Source organism: Eretmochelys imbricata, chromosome 5 (assembly GCF_965152235.1).
Source record: "Eretmochelys imbricata isolate rEreImb1 chromosome 5, rEreImb1.hap1, whole genome shotgun sequence".
NCBI classification, from domain to species: domain Eukaryota; kingdom Metazoa; phylum Chordata; order Testudines; family Cheloniidae; genus Eretmochelys; species Eretmochelys imbricata.
The window spans coordinates 31,460,077-31,485,948 of record NC_135576.1 but is presented as its reverse complement, the minus strand read 5'-3'; the positions used below and the strand labels follow the sequence as shown (position 1 = coordinate 31,485,948).

The window sequence follows — 25,872 nt, the reverse complement described above, 5'->3', positions numbered from 1 at the left end:
TCCGTGAATTTTTGTTTATTGCCTGTGACCTCTTCCTGACGTTTACTAAAAATAACCGTGATAAAATCTTAGCCTTAACGATAAGCTGTGCCTGAGGAAAGGACTGCACTGTGCGAGTAGAAGTGATTTGTCTGATGACAACACAATCTTCTAGTAATAACCTCTTCAGATTCCACTAAAACAGAAACTCTTATTCCATTGAGTTTAGCTTTCCTTTTTGTCCCTGAAATGTGTCCTATAACCTTTCTGTGAAATTATGCTTATGAGCTGGGAAGTTAACATATTATAAAACAGTTATTTATAACAGGCTTATGTGGAGTTATGAGGGAGAGTATAACATCCTTCGATCAGAGGAAACAAGTGTACTCTTGATGTATAAGACCCTTAAACATCAAGCGTGCACTGTGCTGAATGTGCTCTGTGGATAACAGCTCTAAATTAATGCGTATACTCCCAAAACTAATTGCAAATGATCAGTGATCACTGCTTTTACACATCTGAGGATTTCCTAGTGTCATCAAACTAGATTATGCAATCAATCCTTAGATAAACAGCTTTGGTATTTCTCACAATTACTGTCCTTAATAGTTTATTCCAAATTAATGTTATTCCATTTAAAACAGTTTAAACCGATTACTGCTAATCTGGAACCAGCGATCAACTCACTGTCAAATAAGAAATTAAATGTCCTTTTTTACCTATTGGTTGGAAAGGCTGGATAGAGGTTTTTTTTTTTCCATAGCAAGAACAGAATATGGGTCATTTAGGGAAACATTTTAAATGGCAACAATTATATTACAGAAAAGCTGAATATGAAAACAAAACATGGTTAGCTACATAATATGGACTTTGGGTAATTCAGCAGTATTAGTTCAGAATGCATCACATAAAATTGCCTTATGGAGTTGGTGACAAAATGCTGCATGCAGAGAATTCTATACTCTGGTAACAGAGGAATGATGCACTCTGCACTTTTGTCTATAGCAAAGACCAACACTTAGGCGTCCGGTTGTGGAAAATTCCAACCTGTGACACTGACAAATCTAAGGCTGATGCTGACAAACCCTAGGCTTAAACAACATGCATTGCAAATACTGAGATCATCTTTATTCTTATTTCTGTAGATTAAACTTGGTATTAGTGTGATGTATTTAACTTGAAAAACATGAAAAACAGCACATTTTATTTTAAGTGTATGCTATATTTGGGGACAGATCAATGAACAAAGAAAGCAGCTTCTTGAATTCTATTGAGACTCAAGCTTCCCTTCCAAAAATAGTATTGAATCAGCATCTCTCTCTTACTCACTCTCTCATACACACACCAGAATTTTCCAGATCACTTCTTAGGAACTAATTGATTATTAAGAAAAAAAAATAATGGAGTGAGTGGATGAGTGCTCTGTGCAACAAAATCTGAGTTTATGTATTTAAGTTCATATTTAAGTCACTGCTAAAGACCCAGTTGTGCCATGCTGACTCCAATGAATGTAGTTGACCTGTGTGTGTGTGTGTGTGTGTGTGTGTGTGTGTGTTATACCTCCCCAAATTTCTCTGAGAGAAAAACAAATTGTTTGCTTATGTTGTGCTGTGTACTGGCCTTTGCCGAGTAATCACTGAATCTTGTTGCTGTCATCACTGTTTTTCTTCCCACACACCCTCATTGTGTCATGTCTGAAATTATATTGGAAGCTGTCTATGACAGAGATCATTTTTTCTCATCTGTTCTGTGAGGTTTATAGCATGATTTGTTAATAAGAGCAACAGATGGTTAACTGGTTTAAAGCAGTATTAGTTTTATTCCTCTGGCAAAGAAAATAGGAGAAATCCAAGATGAGTCCTATGGCTTCTATGTCAGCTTTACAATGTCTGGTCTTGTTTAGACATAGCTCCTTTGAGCCGATACAAGGCTAAAGGCACTTGGCACCAATGCAGTTTTAAAAGTTTGTGAATGAGCTGTAGGTACTTTCTAATCTCAGAGGGAATCCAGAATGGTAGATACATGTCATATGTGCAGAACTCACAACTCTAACCCAGTCTAAAGTTGTTTCTGTATGTGTGGCTGTGAAAGCTGTTTAGTCATGAGTGCAGATTATATGTAGATAGATTCTTTGTGAATTGTGATGTTTTTGACGTATACTAGGAATATCACAGACAGAAAAAGAAGCAGAAAAACACATCATTCACCCATGAGAATCAAAGGTATTCTTAGGAAGTGAAATAGCTATTAGCTGAAAACAATGTAGCAGCTTGTTAAAATTACCATAAGCCAGTGTTGATACATTGCATATTTATTAAATGCTGCTGTATTGTAAATGACATTTATCTATTTAAACTTGTTAAAACCAAATGCATGGCTCCTGTAATAACTGTGAGTGAGGGCATCCATTGCGTATTACATTGAAACCACATTGCAGGCAGAACACAGGATAAAAGGGCAATGTGGGAACCAAATAACTCTTAGGGGTGGACACAGTGTGGGGTACCTTTCATTTGTAGAGAGATTTAATTACACTTCTTCAAATTGAGACTGAAAGGTCTATATAGTTGAGGTTTTTACCTGCAGAAATGGCGGGTTCACGGGGGGGAGCAGAACCTCTTTTCAACAGACAGAATTTTGCCTAAAATTTTAGAAAATAAAATTCCAAATGAGAGTGGTAAAATACAAAAACAAAAAAACAAAAACAAAGCAAAAAAATACACAAGCAGCTTTGTGTATTTTCTATACTATCACATTCACATATGGCAACATAAACAATTAGGGAAAGAAAGAAAGAAAGAAAGAAAGAAAGAAAGAAAGAAAGAAAGAAAGAAAGAAAGAAAGAAAGAAAGAAAGAAAGAAAGACCTACATTGCTTCTTTCTGTCTTACAGGACATTAAACCAAAATATCGCCTGTGTATACTTGGAAGGTCCAGATGCTCAGCTCTTTCTATACTCCCTGCACTGGACTTTAAAATAAGAGTGACCTTTATCCTTAGCTTAATTAGGTTAACATACAAGTGTGAGAAAAAATATTTGTTTTTAAAATAGTCTACTTATTTTCTGTCACTGTGCTAAATAGTATCTGACAGTCTTCCCAAGCTTTATGTAACAGTGGACTTCAAAAGAATATCTCTTTCCTAAACACACAGGATACATTACCAGGATGTTCCTTCAGTGATCTATAATGTTCCTGTTACATAGGTCAAAAATACTTTGTCCTCCACCTTCTCGCTGGCTCAGTCACTTTTCTCTTTTCTTGCAGAATGATTCCTGGGGAAAGCAGTATTCGTATGCCCTCTTCAAAGCCATGAGCCACATGCTTTGTATTGGTTATGGAGCCCGGGCCCCTGTCAGCATGTCCGATCTCTGGATTACCATGTTGAGTATGATTGTGGGGGCTACATGTTATGCCATGTTTGTTGGTCATGCCACTGCCCTAATTCAGTCTTTGGATTCCTCACGACGACAATATCAAGAGAAGGTAATTACGTTAAAATGCATCTCCTTCCATTTCAAGAATGATTACCAAGTTGTGTTCAATGTGAAATAAGGCACAAACCCATATGCTATAGCCTAGTAGAGTTGAATACTGCAGTTAACTTTACTGAACATGCAGAAATATAAGAATGGGCCAAATTCATCCCTGGTGCAACTCCATAGTAGTCAATGCATATGCAGATCTGTGTGTCCATGCCCTGGGTGAGAATTTGGATATAAGTAAACAATATTTTGTGATTTTTAATTTATTGTTTAGTGTAATAAGTATTGTGTCAGTTCTTGTCCTTGAAGTCAATGGGAGCCTTTTTCTGACCACTTGTTGAACATGGGAAATTATGTTGTTGGAGTGACCAGCAGTGGCTTTCCTCAGCTTCTAAAATATTCAGAAGCTGATGCTGTTTTTCCCAGACACCAATACCGTACCAGGATGTTCCATGTCTTAGAGACTTCTAGGCTCACAAGATTAATGAGCTTTATCTGGAGCTAAATGACACCCCTTCAGAGGGTCAGATCCTGAAGGCCTTATTCACATTAAATTAATAATATTTATTAGTTTACAATAGCATCTACAGTGTGCTGGGTGCTTTCCAAATATTAAAGAAGGTATGCCCCAAGAAGCATCCAGTCTAAAGATGGAAAGGTAGACAGAGTTTATGGGAAAGGAACCAACAGATTTTTTTTGTTTGGTTTGGTTTCAAGTAATACAATTAGATCCACTGTTGGCGGCATGTTAGCAATGGGTCTTTAAAAGGGACTTAAGCTTGAGGAGATGATAATAGGCATAGGTGGTGTTGTGAATAAAGACACAGAGGCAAATGTGGGAGAAGTGTCAAATGGACAGATGGGGATGGGAATGCTGGCAGAGCAGAGGGAATAAAGTACAATGTGAAACATTGCAAGGGAAAGTAAGGAGGTGCACAATTTATTGTGTTTTGGAGGTAGTGACAAGAAGCTCAAATTTCATGAGATAACACCTGGGGAGCCAAATTGAAGAAGGGAGTGATATGATCAAACTGACTTGCAAAGAGGAGCATTTTGTATGTGTGCACTAGGGTGGCCAGAGAGAAGGATACTGCAGTAGTCCAAGCTGAATATAATGAGGCCCTGAACAAGAAATTTGGCCGAGATTATGGAAAGTAAAGGATGAACCATGCTGGTGTTCAGAAGGGAGAATCTATGGCCTGAATATGCTGGGCAGAGAGGGAGGAATCAGTAAGCTCAATCATGAGGAGGATGGCGGTTTTTTCACTATTGAAAAAGAAAGGGAAATTGTGAAGAGGATTTGTGAGAAAATATGAGTTTGTATTTGGCCATGTTAACTTTAAGCTCGCAACAAGACGAGTAGAGGAGTTATCATAGAGGCAGGTAGAAATATAGGATGGGATGGATGGAGATGGTTTACTAATCATTGGCATATAGATGATACTTAAAGCCCTGTAAGAACAGAAGATTATTCAGACACAAGGTGCAAAGTAAGAATAAAGATACCTGAGGACAGAGACTCAGCAAACACCTCCAGGGGTATCTCAAAAATTGAGTAGGATAAGAGGTCAAGAAGGGGACGGTGTTTGACAGGGTCAAAAGCACCAGAGAAGATGAGGACTGTGCGGGGGAGTAGCAGTCTTTAAATTTGTCAAGAAGCTTACTGAGCATGGTATCTCTAGAGCGGAGAAGTCATTTGCCTATATTTAATCTGTCTGTTATATATCTGGGAATTTATACCAGGCTCATCACCTGAACGTCTTACCAAAAATGCTCCCACAAAAACTGAGCCATTCCTCAGAGCACACCCAGAGATACAAATTGCCTCACAGGGACAGCAGTGCAAAGGAGGCAGAGCCATGACCCTGGAGCTAGAGCCTGACCTCTGGACAGTGTAGCTGTCAAAGCAAGCTGGGGCATCAGAGTGCACCTCCAAAGGGACCGTGCTGTGTGTGTGTATGATCTGTCTTTGGGCCACAGACCATGGTGAGGAATTGTGCCTCCTGTGGTGCATTCTTTCTCTGCAATGCCCAAATGGCACTATCTAGCCATTAACAAAGATGCTTACCAGGGAACTAGTCTGCATGTTAATTAATGGCAATAACTTCTGCCTCAGTAAGGCAGTGTTAGCCTTGTCTAGACATAAAAGTCATACCTTTTTATACCGGTATAGTTAAAGTGGATGCAGTTATACAGGTCTGGCTTATTTAATATAGAAATATAATAGTTCTCCACCTTTTCTGAAGAGTGAATTCAATCACAAGACTTAGTAAATCATTCTTAGTTTTCCAGAATAAATAAGTCCATTGGGTTTGGATAAGTTGGTATAGACAGTGGTACAACTGCATACCAAAGATGAGGCATATCTGAAAAATGGCTCACCTCCTAAAGCAATCTGAGCATGACTTATTGTTATAATTATGCTGCATAAGGGAAATTGTGCTACTGTAAATAATGTTACATCAGAAAAAAAGCTGGGCCAAGTCAGTTTGTATATTATGCTACTTTTAGACTTTCAAAAAAAAACAATAAAAACCAAAACAAAACACGAAAAGCCTGGAGTTTTCACAAACCTAAGATTTCCAAATCTTTCCTGTGCTAATACCATACAAACCATTTGCACATATTGTACACACCACTATTTCGTGAGTATGTGTGTTAATCATATCACATTCAATAATTACAAATTAAATTCCCAAGACTATAAATTCAAATCAGAATTTCAAAGTATATTCTTTCTGCCAGTCACAACACCCCTAGCTAAAAAATATACAGCAGTGAGAATTTAAATTACATTATTTTATGGATAATGCATGAAGTAGAACAGAGTACATTTTTTCCATTACTATAGCCTTTGCAGTTTTGACAATACTTGTTTTTATTAGTAAATGGAATATAAGAAGAGGCATGCACGCAGTCAGTAAGACTGGTCATGTATGTGCACAAATAACTAAGGAACATAGGCCCTTACACTTACTCATGTTGAGTAGAACTTTACTCCACAAATAGTCCTGTAGATTTCAGTGGAACCACTCAACGAGTAAGATGTGAGAAAGGGGATCAGAATTTGGCACTAACTGGTTTACATGTACACATCAGATAGCGTGAGTCAAAATATCTGACCCATAATTTTCGTATTCTATGTTGATTTCATTAACTGTATCTCCATACCTATTTGCATCTCAGCTGTTATCACATACAATATTTGTCTGAGTTAGACTCTATACTTGTTATGAATGCTCCTTCTAGTAAATTGTTGTATGCCCATTACATAGTGCTCTAGTAATAATAATCATTTCCAGAGATTTCAGGTGGGCATATATATTTACCTTTCATTACATAAATTATATGTATATTGTATATCACATATGTAATAAATGCTCCCTGATACTTTTGTCAGTTAATTACCTGTCCGTCATCATATTTCTCATTCGTACACTAATCACCTCAAACTAATACAATCCTCTTTGTCTGAACAGTAAACTCACCTCCATCCAGTGTGTCCAAAATAATGTTAATCCTTCTTACTCACTGGTTTCAAAGGAGAGATATTACGCAGAATCTATTTGCTAAAGCCTACTATATTTATCTGTGATTCATCCCAAAGCGGGGAGAGAGCTGGTGGGGGCAGGTCATCAATTTCTCCTTTCCCTTTGTAAAGAAGAGGGACCTGGAAGGCTAACAGATCTTCATGTTAGGAACATGCTAGGAAGAGGGAGACGGCTAGAGGACTCCTGGCTGGGATGCATCTTTTTATTCAGGTGATGCTGATGATGATTCTTCACTCTTTTGGGACAGATTTCTGTTACCTTTGCTCACTCTGAATAGCTTTACTCTACAAATAATTCCATTGAAGTGAGTGGAACTACTTATGGAGAAAGGTGCTACTTAGTGTGAACAAAGGTATCAGAAACTGGCACTTTATATTTATTCTTTTTTGCTCACCGTTTTGGTACGCTCCCTATGTGTTAGGTGGCTAAAGGTCACTGCTACCTACTTCTGATAAATTATAACTTTGGTCCAGAACAGTGGATCCAATGCATAAGAATGGCAAACATTTGTTTTCTTACTGGAATTTTGATTTCTCTAAGTATGGGTGCATACTATACTTTGTTGGTATTTAGTATATTCGGTTTAACAAGGAACTCTTTCTTGTCTTCCTTGCTTACTTTCTCAGTTTCAAGTTGCAATATTTGTTCTAGTTTTGTGTGTCCTGAGCATTGGAAGTGTTTGTGTGGGGCAGAGATGGGGCAGAGATGGGCCACGGAAAAGTTATAAGTAGTAGAAAAGTTATAAGTAGTAGAAGTACCTGCATTCAATTGGATTCTACAGAAATATCCATTCATTCTTATTTCATCCAGAGCAGTGGAACCAACATAGGAAAAAAGATGCAAAAATCATGTCAACACCAACCTAATGCAGATCTGAAACTAAGCACAACCTCCCTTCTCATCGCTCATTTCTAACTTAATCTCATATTCTTCAAAAATGCCCTTAATTTAACCACATTAGGTGCAGTATCGTTTGGATACCGTGGAGCCAACAAGTCCATGATACTGCATGTAAGACTGACATATCAACATGAAGATACTAATGTATAAATCCAAGAAATCTAATAAAGCCACTATGCACATCAGTTTTTTCAAAATATCTTGAACTCAAAGTGCAACAACTACAACAAAATCTCATTCAGCATAAAGCCACATCTGCCACATTTGTATTACATAATCCTAATTTGGCTGCAGATTTGATTTACTTTTTCTCAAATTACTGGTAATGGGAATATAATACTACTTTTAACATTCAGAGATTTTAGCAAACTTTAGCTGACAAAATGCGCAGAAAAAACTGGTCTGTGAAACATCCACTTATCCAATTTGCAGGCTAAAGGAACAATCCTTATCAGAGGCATACAGAATACTCTAACTGAATATGATTGTGCTTTACTTAATCTTTCGTTATAATCCATTTCAAAATGTATGCTAATTAACAGACTAAGCTGATGAACAATACAGAATCAAAAAATATTTCTAAGCTATAGAAATAGATGGTGCTACCTGGAACCTGTTCTCAGGCCCAGTTAAGTCACTGGAAAGTCTCCTTTTGACTTCAGTGGGCTTTGGATCTAGTCCATGGCAACAGGCACTCAAGAATCAAATAAATTAGCCTGACAGATGTTCTTTACATAAAGAAGAAATATGCATTTAAATTGTTGGATTGCCAAATAGAATATATGTGAATGTTCAGTATGATTTTTTTAATGAACATTTGTCTATTTGCAGAATGTTAACATTGTGTTTTCTATTGCTAGCCAGGTATAAATTTTAGAATATGTTGGCTTTTTCTATTGGTGATATTCCATTTAGTTAACTTCACATTCAATTGTCAAAATCTGAAAACTTCTGAAGTTTACAGTAAGGAAACATCCATTTGTTTATTAAGAGTTACTTAGAAACATGAATTGACCACTCTACAGAAATTAGGAATGTACAACAGCTTCCGTTTGAGGAGAGATTAATAAAACTGGGACTTTTCAGCTTGGAAAAGAGAGGATTAAGGGGGGATATGATAGAGGTGTATAAAATCATGACTGGTGTGGAGAAAGTAAATAAGGAAGTGTTATTTACTCCTTCTCATAACACAAGAACTAGGGGTCACCAAATGAAATTAATAGGCAGCAGATTTAAAACAAACAAAAGGAAGTATTTCTTCACACAACGCACAGTCAACCTGTGGAACTCTTTGCCAGAGGATGTTGTGAAGGCCAAGACTATAACAGGGTTCAAAAAAAGAACTAGATATGTTCATGGAGGATAGATCCCTCAATGGCTATTAGTCAGGATGGGCAGGGATACAAGGCCATGCTCTGAAGTGTCCCTAGCCTCTGTTTACCAGAAGCTAGGGAGGGTGACAGGGGAGGGATCACTTGATGATTACCTCTTCTGGTAATTCCCTCTGAAGTACCTGGCATTGGCCACTGTGGGAAGACAGGATACTGAGCTAGATGGAGCGTTGGTCTGACCCAGTATGGGCATTCTTATGTTCTTATGCATAGAAAAAATCAGCGTAATCATCAGAGTGTAGGAACATTACAATCTTTATTGAAATCAAAAATGGTTAAGCCGTAATTAAAAGGCATTCTATAGGTGCCACCATTAGTACCTTACAATATCTTAAGATGACATAAAACAGCAAGGTTTCAGATCTCTTTAAGAACTGAAAAAGGTTGCAAATGTTCACAACTGCAGCAAAGAAAGAAAATGGAGATTTTCTCCATCCATTTCTGTGTTCAAGAAATTACTTAAATAAAGGGTTGAATGAAAATTCAATTTAATGCCTTTTTGCCATTGTGTCTAAACTTGAGCTGCATAATGCTATCTGATTTTGACTACATGGATGTTAATTTAGAAGACAAACTTTGCTTACAAAGACGTGCTTAGTATTTTTAAAATTGATTATTAATTTTTCATAAATTTACATTTTAATTTAAACAATACCCTAGGGCCTCAATATTTCACACAACTTAAGCTACACTACATATACCATTTTAACATATTAACTAGTATTCAGAAATCATTTGACTTATGACATGAGAAAATCGAGAAAAATATCGGTGAAAAATTATGGATTCTCTTTTCCAGTGTTTGTAGATTCCTTTTTCTTTAACACTGCTATTCAGCTGTACAAAATACATTAGTGCCCATGCCAATAAAGCTCTGGGAACCTTAAAAAAGAATTACTAAAAACATATTTATCATGAGTAGGGCAACATGCTCAAATATATTTAAAAATGGGATCAAATACTCAGTATCGTGCAAAAGAATCCTCTTAATGGGAACACATTGGTGGATGGCCTCTTGATGAAGCTGCTGTCCCAATTAAAAGTAGGACATTCAAAACAAAACAGGCTAAAGTACTCAAAATGAAATAAAATAATGGGATTAAATAAAAGTAAATTAGAAATTATATTTACTGTATTTCATCTTTATTACTTCTTGTATACTCCATTGGGCAACTTCTGTATTAAAACACCAGAGCTTTGAATGTTACCCCTACTTAACACCTGTTTAAACACCACCGGTGATCCTTTGGCACTAGTGAACGTTCCATTAAGTGGAATTTTTGCTAAGGCACAATGATTTTTGTAACTGTTATAACTATTTTCTTTAGGGGTGTGATTTTTACTGATATAGTTATGCCAGTACAACCACTAGTTTGAACAGTTATCCTGGCATAAAGGTGTTTTATACTGATATAGCTTATTCCCCTTCTTTGTGTATTAAATGCTCATTAGCCTGCATGGATTTTATTTCCTGCTTAGCTACATGGCAGTGAAATATTTGATGCTGAAAACAATTTGTCAAAAATCCCAGGAGTGATCTCCTGATCATTACAGTAAATACAGCTGTAGTCAGTGCTATTTGTTGTCTCATACCTTAAATAACTAATTTAATTATGACTTCTGTGCCAAAAAAATTAAACTCAAGCTCACTACTAAGCCTTAAAAAGGAACAGTAATTGTGGAATGTTGACTTCTGGTTCACTAGTTTTGCTTTGTTTTTGTTATGTAAAGATTCTTTTTCACTTTCTTACTTGGATCACCATATGATTTACTGGTTAGAAGACAGGACTAGAAATCTTGATTCCTGCATTTTTTGCAGCTTAATACCAACTCACTATGTCATCTTTTGTGAGCATCAGCTGATGGTCTGCATGTAACCTTCCTGCATTTAATTAATCTTTGTAAAATGCTCTAAAATCCTTAATACAAAGGTGCAATATGAGTTTAAAGTATTATTTGAAAAGGAGATAGCTGTAACATTTACACACTGTTCTCGAAGGAAAAAATTAATGGCTGGCATTCAGAGGAAAGACCTTTTCAAATATTCTATTTCAGAAGTCATACTTGTGTTCGATAAGTCCATATTTCTGACTGATTTGTAGGTTCTTTTATTAGTGGGAATTTTGTAAATATTTTCAGTGCACAATTAGGACCAAATAATCTCCTTCATCCATTGTGAACTCAAAACTCTGACATATCAATTAATGTTTAATGACAACTGTGGGACTACAAGCATGGATGTCATCAACTATATAACTCTTCAACAGTAAGGTCTTGTTTTGAAAAAGGGTATGTGCCGATTTGATCCATAAATATGCCATCCAGCACAAAAAGTGCGCTCTAGCACATTCACTATGAGAAAAAGTTTTGAATATTTTGGGATGTATGTGAATGTACTGGGCATCCGATGAAGTGAGCTGTAGTTCACGAAAGCTCATGCTCAAATAAATTTGTTAGTCTCTAAGGTGCCACAAGTACTCCTGTTCTTTTTGAGCCTTAAAGTCACTCAGGCTTGCTCATTTTTTCATTCTGTCAGTTCTGCATGCATGATTTTCATTTATTATAATTGTAATGCCTACTGGGTTTTTTGTTTGTTTTGTTTTTTTGGGTTTTTTTGTTTTTGCTTTTTAATTTTAATTTTTATTTTTTGCAAGGTGTATATAGCGTATATTTTGACCCTGGGTCTTTCCTGTGAAAAACCAGGATTTGAAATGGGGAAAGGCATTAAATATGTCTGTGGTATGTTAGGGAAACAATTGTTGTTCTCAAAAATGTTTTAAAATCACAGAGGTTATTCATCTTAATTTTAAACATCAAAGATATAAAATAATGGGCATTTGTTTTTTTTCAAATGTACATCAGTTGTACTCACTGTCTGGAACAGAAGCCTTATAGCCTTGTAAAAGGGAATATAAATCAATCAGAACATTCTTGCTAGAATATTCATTTGTTTTTTTTTCTCTTGTCATAATACTCCATTTTTGTGCTCTAGATTCGCTTTTGTTTTAGCCTGTCCTAGGGGATTCCAATTATTTTTACCTTGTACCTTTAAACAAATATCGGTTTCTTCAGATAACATACTGTGCAGCCAAGTGCTATCCACCCTGCTGAATCCGGCCTGAGTGAAACAGTAACAGACTTCACTGCTTCTATAATGACCAATGGGACAGTCCTGTATCTATTGCTGTGTCATGGGTAATTTACCTTTAAAATGATCTGCTGGCTTGCAATACAGATAAGGTTTCTAGCAGTTTTCCATTTGAAAATGTGGCGCAAGCTCATTATAGTTGCAGCCATGTTCATAATTATTTTAAATTAGCTCTGAAAGCATCAAGTTATACTGGGCTCAGATTTTACAAACAACCTGCTTTCTTTGTTTCTCTCTGTATGTTCTCTCATGCAGTAATGATTATAGGATAGCTTACTTTTTCCGAATGAGGAAGGTACATATAACTTCTTGTTTACGAAAGTAGGTCTTAGAATATGGTAGAAATTGCCTTTTAATGGGAGACAAGTATATGCTTCAGGCCAGATGGAGATAGCGGCCAGTAATTATCCCAGTTGTACCAGTGATCCTGATTGTGATTGATCCAGAAGGAAACAAGCCTCAATATTTTTCTAATACCATAGTATGGATGACAAAATATTTCTGACTGTGCAGATTCTAGGATTCTCTCAATTTTCTCCTGACCTCTGGTTTCCTGAGGTTTGAGTAATTAAGGGCACATGCACCTCTACCTTCAGAACATAATAATGTGTAAAGACATGTCTTACAGATCCATAAAGAGTATTCAGTATACCAGAAATGAATGGGAGTATGACCTTCCCTTTGCAATACAGAGCTTTGTGTGACACTCTGCACTGGCTGCTAGTGCATTATAAATTATTATTTTATATCAAGGGTTCTTTTAATAGCTGTGGAAATCTATTCTAATGTATGTATTCATATAAAAATAGACTGACTGTGCTAAATTTAAAGTGCAGTACTTTTAGCTGAATTTTTACATGCTGTTCAATATACATACCTTTTTATAATAAATTTCCTTTCATTCAGATACAGAAAAAATGTTTAAAAACTCTTTCTGTCCACATTGTAACTATTCTAAAACCATAATGAAAGCATACTGTTAGATAAGAAATGCATTAAACCTAAGTATTATCAATATGATTCTAGAAAAATAAAACATAACTTCTTCATATTTATTTATATAACCTGCTTTTTTTGAGACACCTCCCCTATAAATTATCATTTTACACTACAGGCAGAGCTGGTCAAAAAATAGGGATTTTTTTTTCCAGTTCGGATGTTGACCAAAACAAAAAAAATCATTTTTGTAGAAATTTTTCATGAAAAAAGCGGACTTTTCATTTTAAAACGATGGCTGAAAACTTTTTTTGTTTGTTTGGTTTTTTTTCAGTGAAAACTCAGTTTTTTTTTCTTGGGGGAAAAAAAACTTTTTCACAAAACACTATTTAGTTAAAAAAACAATTTTTCCTGACCAGATTGGGCCAAAGAGAAGGACCCAGATGATATCACCACCTCCACTGGCCTTGACTAAATCCTGAACACCATCTGGGATGTAAGACTTTGTTGTTCCCTCTACCCTTTGTGTGTTCTTTTCCTTCCCTACCTTATTTTTTCTCTTTCCTATCCCTCCCGCATTGTCTTCTGTTTAATAAGAGTCTGTCTTAGCCAGCCAAGACTGGAGCAGAGCGGAACGATTCCATAGTTGGGACCCTTCTTCCAGATGATATCATGGTATCCTCTCACACTGAGGATACCTCTCCAGGGGAGGGAACTCGAGTATTAGGAAGAGACAGGGAATAGTAGGTAAGAGAAGGTAATAGTAATGGGGGATTCAATCGTTAGAAACATAGACAGCTGGGTTTGTGATGACTGGAAGAACTGCATGGTGACTTGCCTGCTGGGTGTGAAGGTTGCAGATCTCTCAAGACATCTAGACAGACTTATGTGTGGTGGTGGGGAGGAGTCGGTTGTTGTGGTACATGTAGGTACCAATGACATAAGTAGTACTAATCGACTGAAGTCATATGATATCTGTGTTTGCAAACATCTATTTGCACATATAAATAAGTTTTTTGCAAGTTAATATGCACAATTGTCGGCATTGTTTCAGAGGACTCTTGGAACATTGTGACTGAATGAACAGCTAATGAATAGTCTGAATATCTCTATTGGCTGCAAGTGCCTTTTTTAATCTAGTAAAGTACTTGCTTTTCTTAGAATTTATTTTATTATAACATACAATATGAGAGAAGAAAACTAACATAGAAAAGATTAGCATGTTTTGAATTCTTGAGAGTATTTCCTCTTTTTTTAAAATTAAGGATAACAGACACGGAAATGGTTGTGATGCCATAAATTGAAGATTAGGGGCATAGCTCCATTAAGTTCTATGACACTATGCAGATTTGCACCTGGTAAGGATCTGGTGCTAGGACGTCACTAAAGGAAAAAGTAACAGGAGACAAGAATGATGTGGAGATTTATTTAAACACAATTGCACAGCATTAGAAAATTAATAGAAGTGGAGAGAGAAATCACTAAAAAGGAGAAAAAAAGGAAGATAAATTAATTCTATTGTCAGTTTAGCTATGATATATTTACAAGATAGCATTAATGTCAAAAGCCCTATTGTAAGAAAAATGTCAGTTTAATAAGTAAAGCTTGACACTATTTGTGAGTTATGCAGTCACACCTTGCATGTTAGATGCAAGGTCAAATGCCTTTAAGTGAACAATATGTAACTTGTCACACGGTAGCTTCTTCTGCGGACTGTCATATTATGATTCTAAAATGGCCTGGGCCAAATACAATCTTTTTTAAACAATGAAAATATTTGAAATCAATTTGTTTGCATAAGCAATGTATTATTACTCCAAAAAATCTTTGTGTTTAGTAAAAATGAAACAAAATAAAAATGCATTATAAAATATCTTAAAATGTCTACAAATTCGTGCTTAACAACAATACAAGCAATAGAATTAAAGGTAAGCTAATGTCTGTTGCACCATAATGTTCTCCCCTACTTCCATGTGCCCTCCCTCACTCCCCCCCAACACACATCCATTTTATACACTCACCAGCACTTCACAGGTAGCTTTGAGCCTTGGAAATTTCACTTTCACTTCAAAAATATGAAGGCCAGATTTACCTCTTGGATTCTGCCATTTTTCAGAATTCTTACTCTGTGTTAGTCCCCTTGTAAAGTTAACTCTTCCTCTGACATCAATAGCTTTTCTAGAAAACGTATTTAGGAGCCTCTATTGTGAGTGCTCAGGTCAATTAAATTTCAGAGAGACATTTTCCATTTCTTCCCCCTCAGACTCTTGTGTGGTACAGTTTTTAATGGGCAGCAAAGATCCTTTCACAGTAACATTAAAAAAGGAACTAGTATGGAAGTTGTTATTAATTTCTTGTTGTTAAGTTAAGGAAGTTGTTATCAATTTCTGTGGTAAACAGAGACTTAACTTAAAATTTGCTCAGCTCAGGTCCATCTGCATCTATCATTGGATAACCATCACCACCTCTGGGCTTTAAGCAGTTAGGCTCCTTTCAGATTTTAGTTTCAAATGAAATAGTCAAATCAATGGTGTTTGTAATCCAAAAATGGGAAACCATGCCCTTGACCGATCAGCCCAGTGAACATTGAGAGGATTACTCCAGCTAGAAAATGAGGTGTGCTGGTGTCTCAGGATTTTGGGTATCCTGTATTTTGAGTAGATAGGTTGATTAGCCATGTGCCATCTTTACAAGACAACTTTGGAATTTTTTAAGCTAAGACTTCTTGTCCAATATTCAGCCATCCCTAATACACACTGCTACGCACTTAGGTGATTTTGAAAATTTTACCCTATGTGACATATGATCCCTAAATCTCATTTCAACTAACTGCAAGAGTTTAGGGGGAAATTGACAGCAAGTAACTTAAGTTTTGTTGTCACTGGTTTGTGTTCTAACTCCCTAGTAGTTTCACATAATGAGGTATTAAATAAAATGTCATTTCCATGAGAATGTGTGACATGAAGATACTTCTGAGCACTAAAATCAAAGTATTATAAAGGTTGCAAAGTCAAGCACTAAAATGTTTGGAAATGCCAGAATTAAGGTTACCTTTCCAACAAAAATTAGTGGATATTTTGTCCTTAATCTCTCTGTGCTTCAGTTCCTCATCTGTAAAATGAGTTAACCTGTTTATTATGGAAGAGCCTAAGAGCCAGCCAAGTGGATGATGAATTGTGCTCCATGTCCACTGAAAGTAGGACAGTGAGTAATTGGCTTAATATACAGTAAAGGAGCTGTAAGTTAGATATCTAAATAATAACAATAATAATTAATTCTAACTATAAGGACAATTAAGTACTGGAATAGATTACTAAAGAAGGTTGTGAAATCCCCATCACTGGAGGTTTTTAAGATCAGATTAGACAAACACCTGTCAAGGATAGTCTAGGTTTATTTGGTTCTGCCTTAGCACAGGAGGCGGACTAGTTGACCTCTCGAGGTGTCTTCCAGCCCTGTATTTCTATGGTGCTATGATTGTGCTAGACCAGAGATGGGCAAACTACGGCCCGGAGGCCACATCCGGTCCATGGGACAATGCTGTTCGGCCCATGAGCTCCCGGCCAGGGAGGCTAGCCCCTGGCCCCTCCCCATGCTGTCCCCCCTACCCCGCAGGTACGCTGCCACACAGGCAGCGTGGCTTGCGCCCGCCCACCTCCCAGGCTTTGCAATAAGCCTGTCCTGCCACTCTGAGCAGCATGGTAAGGGGGCAGGGGGAGGGGCAGGATGTCTTATGTCTAAGATTTCCAATGGGGCCTGCACCTCCATTTGCTATTTTTTTAGGGGTCCACAAATGAAAAAAAGGTTGAAAACTGGTCGCTCTGAATGTATTTAGGAACCTGGGGGGGCAGGGGGCAAGCTAAATTAGTTGCAGTCACATCTCTGACTGCTGTGTAGATATACCTTAAGGGACTGGAGGCTCTACTGGTAATGAGAAAGGCCACTGGAAACGTACACTGTATTGTATCTGCACTCTCTCTCAGATTTGCATTTTTTTGTATTCCCAGTGTTTCTGACTGAATTATAACTTCAATTAAGAAAAATTCGAAGACTTTTGATGGCAAAGAAATATTTAAGTGCATTAACCAATGCAGAGTTGTTTTTTCTGAGCCTCCCAGGATCCCATCCCCTATATGACCCCCCCTGCTCCCTGTCTCCTGACCACCCCTCCGCCCCATCCAATCACCTCCTGTCCCCTGAAGACCACAGGTTGAAAACCACTGCTCTAGATCAAAATGAGCTCGGATATAACTATACATGCTGCAATCACATTGCATTTTAGACATACACTAATAGTGGGGGTTCCAGTATTAGGAGACAGTTAATTCCACAAATGTGGAGCACAAGAGGACCCATCCCTAGCCTTGTAGGTAGATCTGGAAAAAAAAAAGTGCAAAACTCATTTTTTGATTTTTTTTGGCAGGGAAGGGCAAAAATACAGAAAAATACAAAAAATTCAGCAACATTGAAATGTTTAGCAAATTCATACTGGTTTTGCCAAATTGTTTTGGTCAGGGAAATAAAGAATTCTGAAAGTGTTAAGACAAAACATTTTGATTTTTTTGGTTCAAAATGACTTTGTTTCAAAACTTCATTTAATTTTATTTAGACAGTTTGTAGCATCAAAAACATTAAAAAAATGCAGGCCACTAACATCATTAAAAATTGATTTATTCATTTGGACATCAATTTAAAAATCCAGGGGCACTCCTGCAGCTTCCCCTCCTTATGCTGCTACTCTATTTAGCAGACTGGACATTTTCACAGAAAAATGTAATGTATAATCACCTAGAGATCAAGGCATGACATGCAATGTGGAGATCAGTGACTGTGAAACAAGGAGAGTCCTGATTAGTTCTTTATGTATTATGTGCTCTAAAGATTAGAATATATGATAACTCCTTTGGTTTCCTGAAGAGGTGTATGATGCCTCTTTCCATAAGCTCTTTATCACTGATGGTAATTAAATGATTTTTTTTAGCCTAAAAGCTATCATCTGTTGGCAATATCTGTTTTTCACTGGTTACCCCACAAAGAGTTCTCTTGCTAGCAAGAATGCTTTCCTGCTGTCCTTTTACTTACAGGCAATAATCAAACATTTCCTTTCAATTGCCACAAAGTACACAACCTCTTGTTATTGTTCTTTTCAATTACAGTGATTGAGAAATTAATTAAGTTATAGTGAATTTTCTGAATACATGTTCTTGGCCAATTCCATACAAATCAGCCTTTTACCTAAAACATAAAGACTCAGTACTGCTCCCAGTGAAAACAATGACAAAACACTCATTGATATAAATGGGACAAGGATCCAGGTCCCAAGAAATTAAAGATCAAATAATTCCTCTTCCATGCTGCCACAGATGAAGCCACCTCAAATCTCAGCTGCACAGTATGCTGGGAGCATAGATTTTACACAAACAAAGAAACTCTACAGTGGAATTAAACTGCATTGGTTCTGCTACCAGTCTGGGTCCTACGCACCCATGAGTAATTGAAAAGAACAATAACAAGAGGTTGTGTACTTTGTGGCAATTGAAAGGAAATGTTTGATTATTGCCTGTAAGTAAAAGGACAGCAGGAAAGCATTCTTGCTAGCAAGAGAACTCTTTGTGGGGTAACCAGTGAAAAACAGATATTGCCAACAGATGATAGCTTTTAGGCTAAAAAAAATCATTTAATTACCATCAGTGATAAAGAGCTTATGGAAAGAGGCATCATACACCTCTTCAGGAAACCAAAGGAGTTATCATATATTCTAATCTTTAGAGCACATAATACATAAAGAACTAATCAGGACTCTCCTTGTTTCACAGTCACTGATCTCCACATTGCATGTCATGCCTTGATCTCTAGGTGATTATACATTACATTTTTCTGTGAAAATGTCCAGTCTGCTAAATAGAGTAGCAGCATAAGGAGGGGAAGCTGCAGGAGTGCCCCTGGATTTTTAAATTGATGTCCAAAGAGGATTTGAGCCTAAAGTGAAGTTAGTAAATGTCTAGTTAATTTGTTCAATTTCTTTTCTTTTGTCTATATGTGTGTGTGTGTGTGAGAGAGAGAGAGAGAGAGAGAGAGAGAGAGAGAGGCTCCTTATAATTTTCATTAAATCCCTAGACTGACCAGAGATTGAAGTAGTAGTGTGAATTCTCCACACACCAATGTGCCTGCCAAGCATAGTGAGGACCATTTGGGTAAAAGCAATCAGTTTAGTCTTCATGCCCACTCAGTCCCTCTTTCGGCTCCTAGCAAGGGTGCCAGTTAGTGCCAGCTGTAATGCTTGTGATAGGGGCACCTGTCCACCAGGAACACAACTGAGATCACCAGGTCACTTGACATAGGCTTCTAAAGAAATGGTGACAAATGTCAATCACCACTTCTGCACTCAGTTTGCTTTCTGGAAATGTGTATTACCTCTGTCTGTTAAAAGCAGAGATTGATTATAGCATTTGCTGCAGTCTACCACATTGTTTCTGCAACACAGGGACATTCCATGGAAACTAAAATCAGTATCTGGTATGATGCCTTTAGCAAAATTTGCATACTAAATTAGCATCTTGCCCAGCTCCAGTTATCATAGAATCATAGAAGATTAGGGTTGGAAGAGACCTCAGGAGGTCATCTAGTCCAACCCTCTGCTCAAAGCAGGACTAACCGCAACAAAATCATCCCAGCCAAGGCTTTCTCAAACTGGGCCTTAAAAACCTCTAAGGGTGGAGATTACACCACCTCCCTAGGTTATGTCAAGAAGCAATGTGAAAGTAATAACCTAATATATATATATATGAATTCAGATTAAAATTAAATTACTTCCTATCTACTGTTAAATACTTATATTAAAAAGATATGGCTGAGTCCTGAAAAACTGAGCTGACATTTAGAAGTAAATCCTGCTCTCCCCTTTAGGGACACAGAGGTTCCTGCCTGCAAAGAGTTGGTGGAGTTCTGTTGCATAGAAGAAAACAGGATTTGAGTAGCCAGTACTAGGGGGTTGTGCCTTCTGTGTTTTGTGGAGTTCTGCTCTGAAGGGGATATCATATAGTAGAGTTTTGGTGGAGGGGCAGAATCAGTGGATCCACCATTATGTAGATATTGCAATCATTCCCACCCTGCGTAGGAGGGAACAGATGTTGCAGAGGTTATTCCAACCCTAAATATGGAATAGTGACCATACAGAGTAACATTTTTGAAAGTGAAGAGAAAGTCAATGGGACTTAGGCTCCTAAGTCACTTAAGCACTTTTCAGAATTTTACCCAGAATCTTCTGTAGCCTGGGAAGGTAGATTTCTGCCCTATATTCGCTATCCCAGCACCAGAAAAGCTTCTGTCAAGTGCTCAGACATTGCACTGAATACACAATCTTGAGAGTAAAAGATTTTGTTTTACATAACACCATGTACTTTTAATAACAGTCCAATCCTGTACTAATTAGTCAGGCAAGACTCCCTTTGTTGGAGTGCCCTTCATAGTGAACATTTTCTTTGGTATTTCACTACATTTATAGTTCACTAGAGGGATCTGCACTGGGAGGCCTAGTACAATATAGCTATTCCAGTGAGGTAGACAAAGTATATGACTGCTTTTTTTTGTAACCAGGACTCAAGACACACGTGCAATTACTAAATTGACTGTGTGGTTGACAATGATTGCAGTAAGGTGACAGAAACTGTGGAGACCTATACCAACCAAGCAGTTGACAGATATATTAAGTAGAGCTGTGTGCAGTATGAAATGGAGAGAATGCACTTAATGAGACCCAACAGTTCCACAACCCTGGCAATCAGTCAAATTAGAGAGACAAGAAGGGGAGGCATCCCCACCCCCTTTGTAAATAGCAGTGCACATATATATGCAAATACACACAGGGTCTGTTTCTTCTCTCACTTACACCCGTGTAAGTGAGTGACTCTTTTAAAGACATTGGGATAGCATGGAGTAAAACCAGTGTAAATGAGAAGAGAATCTGGTCCTTTGCGTGAATGTGACAAGAGAAAATTGAATGCAAAGTCTGCTAAATAGCCAGTAATATTGTATATATATTCTTTTCCTCTCCTTCCTGCCCAATAGGATACAGATACCCTAGATTTAAAAATACCAGTATGGTTAAAATTCTTTCATGTGGAAACAGAAAAAGAAACACTTAAAATGTCCTAAAATTCTCTGGGCCTGCTATGCCTGTCTGTCTTTTTCTCAAATAATGCTTCATCCTCTCTCTGAGAATCAAACCCCATTGATTTGTACAGGCACTACTTTTATTTCTATAAATTAGATTATCAACTCAGGAAACAGGAACAGTCTACAGCACATAGAAAACAAAATCAGCAAGGAACCTTGAAAGGTCATCTAGTCCTTCGACCTTGCACTGAAGCAGGATCAAGTTAATCTAGACTATCCGCAATAGGTGTTTGTCTAACCCATTCTTAAAAAACTGCACAACTTCCCTTGGTGACCTGTTCCAGTATTTAGCAATCCTTACAGTTAGAAAGTTTTTCCTAATGTCTAACCTAAATCTCCATTGCTGCAGATTAAGTCAATTACTTATTGTCCTACATTCAGTGGACATGCAAAACAATTGACAACTGTCCCCTTTTATAAAACACGCCTTAACATATTTTAAGACTGTTACCAAATTCCCCCCACCTCAGTCTTTTTTTTCCCCACAAGACTGAACATGTCAAATTTTTTTAACCTCACCTGAGAGATCAGGTTTTTGAAAACTGTTATCGCTTTTGTTGCTCTCCTCTGGATTCTGTCCAGTTTGTCCACATCTTTCTTACAGTGAAGCACCCAGAATTGGACACAGTTCTCCAGCTGAGGTCTCAACAGTGCCAAGTAGAGCAGTTGGTAATATTCTCTACTGCTTAGCCAGTTATTCCTAATTTTGCATTTGTGCATACGATTTTTTTCTTCCTGTGTGTAGTACTTTGCACTTGTCTTTGCTGAATTTCCTCTTGTTGATTTCATACCAGTTATCCAACTTCTAAAGGTTGTTTTGAATCCTTATTCTGTCCTCCAAAGTACTTGCAATCCGTCCCAGCTTTGTGTCATCTGCAGATTTTATAAACATACTGTCCACTCTATTATCCAAATCATTAATAAAAATATTGAATAGTACCAGGCCCAGGACAGATACCTGCAGGATCCCTCTAAATATGTCCTCCCTTTTTGACAATGAATCATTGATAACCACTATTTAACTAAGCTTTTTCAACCAGTCGTGCACCACATTAAAGTAATTTCATTTAGACCAGTGGCTCTCAAACTAGAGGCACTCCTTGTTCAGGGAAAGCCCCTGGCGGGCCGGGCCAGTTTGTTTACCTGCCGCATCTGCAGGTTCGGCCAATTGCGGCTCCCACTGGCCACTGTTTGCTGCTCCAGGCCGATGGGGGCTGCAGGAAGTGGAGCGGGCTGGGGGATGTGCTGGCTGCCCTTCCCACATCACCCATTGGTGTGGAGCATCCAGTGGGAGCCGCAATCGGCTGAACCTGTGGACACGGCAGGTAAACAAACCAGCCTGGCCCGCCAGGGGCTTTACCTGAACAAGCCACACCCCTAGTTTGAGAACCACTGATTTAGACCACATTTTTTAGTTTATTTATAAGAATGTCATGTGGGACTGTTTCAAAAGCCTTACAAAAATCAAGTTCATGTTTGTAGCTCCACACACACATCCACGAGACCAGTAACCTGTCAAAGAAGGAAATTAGGTTGTTTTGACATGATTTGTTCTTGACAAATTCATGTTGGTTATTCCTTATCACCCTATTATCCTCTAGGTGCTTACAAATTGATTGTTTAATAATTTGTTCCAGTATCTGTCCAGGAATTGCAGTTACGCTGACTGGTCTATATTTCATCAGGGCCTGTATGTTACCCTTTCTAAAGACAGTTATTATGTTTACCATCTCCAGTTCTCTGGGACCCCACCTGTCCATAATGAATTATTGAAGATAATTGCTAATGGTTCCAATATTACTTCAGCTAGTTCCTTAAGTAGACCAAGGTGAATTTTGTCAGGACCTGCCTACTTGAATATATCTAACTTATAAGAATATACTTTACACTTTTCTTTCCCTATGCTGGTTTGTGTTCCTTGCCCCTTGTTCTTAATATTAATTATGTTTAGTGTCCACAGTTTACCTTTTTAGTGAAGACTGAAGCAAAATAGGCATTAAACACCTCCTCCTTCTTGGTGTCATCCATTATTAACTCTTCTCCTCCTCCTCTAAATAGTGGACCTCCACTTTTCTTCATCTTTCTCTTACTCGTAATGTATTTATAGAACCTCTTCTTGTTGCTTTTTATGTCTATTGCTAGCTGTAATTCATTTTTTGCTTTAGCCTTTCTGATTTTTATCTTTACATCCTGATACTATTGTTTTGTACTTATCCTTAGCAATTTGTCCATGTATCTAGTTTTGTAGGGCTCCTTTTTGATTTTCAGATCATTACAGAGCTTTTGATTGAGTCATGTTGACCTCTTGCTGTTACTCCTATTTTTCTTATACGTTGGGCAGTTTGTTGTTGTACTTTTAATATTGTCTCTGAGACCCGCCAAACTCCTTTTTCCTTTACATTTTCTTTCCGTGGGACTATACTTATCAGTTCACTGAGTTTGTTAAAGGCTGCCCTTTTGAAGTCCATTGACCTTATTCTGCTACTCTCACTTCTTCATTTCATTAGAATCATGAAATCTATCATTTCATGATCATCTTCACCCACGCTGCCTTCTATCTTCAGATTCATCATCAATTCCTCCCTACTAGAATCTATCTAAAATGATTGCCCTCCTGGCTATTTCCTCCACATTCTGAAACAAAAGTTGTCCCGCAACACATTCTAAAAACTCAGGTCAAGTGACCTTACCCAGCTGATCACACAGCTCAGCTATTGATTCATGATTACTGAATACTAACATTAATAGTTCCATTTAATGTTCTGTAATCAGTCTATTGGCTGAAATTTATATTCACAAACCTATGTTGAACAAGTGAAAACAGCAAACATTAATATAAATCATAGTTTGTTTGCAGATAATTCCTCCCCCACAAAAAAGAGGGAAATTTGCCAAAGAAATTACTCATTATGATTGTTTTATCAACTCTAGTCTGAACATTCCGTTTGTGTGGTTATGAATAATGGAATATATGGACTTTAATTAAATCAATTTTTACAAAGTGTTTCAACAGTATGGTTGTTGTAAAATGCTTCCATTCAAGGTAGTCTCAATAAAAATGCTAATCATGCATTCCCATTTTGTAGCCTTCCTATTGACTTTTACAAATCTTCTCTTATTCATAAATAGTATATTTTAATTAATGAAATTGGTTATGTCAGCTTTAAACAAAATAAAAATTGTTTTTTTCATTGTTCCTATTGATGAAAACATTTCCCCTTTATATTCAGCCGGTGCTCTAACAATTATAGTTGCTGCTCTTGCAGAAACAAAAGGTCAATAAATGAAAGACAGTGATGAAAAGTATTACATTTAAAAATTAATGTTATGTCCTCTTCTGGACATTTCTAAGAATTGTATTTGGAGTTTTAAAATGTCTCCATCATATAATTCCTAAAAGCAATCCAGTCAAGCTTTAATTAAATACAAAACAAACTTAATGGAGATTGCAAATGTTTCACTGAGCTATAACTGAGAATGTGATTTTGATATCAGTTTCGTTTTTAACTAAGGGTTGATATTTCTGAACGTTTATTTATCCTAAAAACAAACTACTCCTGCTTCCATTGTTATTTACTTACCAAGAGCAATTATGCATTTGAAAACACTGTGCTAATTACAGTGTTCTTCACCAAAACATTCCGTCATTTATGGGATCAAAACATTCCAACTGTTAGAAAGAGATGTTGTTCCGAAGATAGTAATTAACTTATTTAGTAGAGCTGGGAGCTTTAGTAGTATATAGTTTTATTACTCAGGCTACTGATAACAGGACATAGACTAGAGCCTTTCCTCTCTGAGTTGCCAGTTCAACTAGGGTCCAAATCAGTAATGAAAATTGCTTATCATCTGTTGGCACTTCGAAGGCAGTTCCCCAAGTATCTATATCATGGTTGGTATTAACTGGCAGTCTACATAGTATAGATGGACAGGAAATTTCCAAATGGTTTTTTGTAAGAAAATCCAGTTTCTGCAAAATTGAAATTTTCCATGTGAAAAGTTTGATTTTTCCCAATATTTGTAAATTTACTTTCAGAAAAATAAAACAAAATATTTTATTTTGGTTTGTTGAACTGAGTCGAAATGTTTTGTTTTGGTTCAGTTCAATATTAAACTGCATCCTTAAGCTGCCACAATGCTTCATGGGAGCTGAAGTTCGAATGCCCATGCCCCCATTCTCTCTGTTCTGGGCTCCCTGGAAAGATGTACTCCCAGGGTGCGTCACAGTCTGCCCTCCGGCTGAACTGCTGTGGTGCATCTTTGAAGTTGTAGTCCTGGAGTCTCCCAGAGAGAAGAATGGGGCCATGGA

At 37.3% G+C, this 25,872-nt stretch overlaps 1 protein-coding gene across 1 annotated transcript in view; it reads left to right on the top strand.

Annotated features, from left to right (window-relative positions):
• The window catches only part of HCN1 (hyperpolarization activated cyclic nucleotide gated potassium channel 1), a 330,402-nt gene that overhangs the window by 219,931 nt on the left and 84,599 nt on the right, over window positions 1–25,872 (top strand). The window contains exon 4 of the mRNA XM_077816267.1: window positions 3,245–3,463. Coding sequence (XP_077672393.1) covers window positions 3,245–3,463 — 219 coding nt within the window. The remainder of the gene's footprint in view (window positions 1–3,244; window positions 3,464–25,872) is intronic.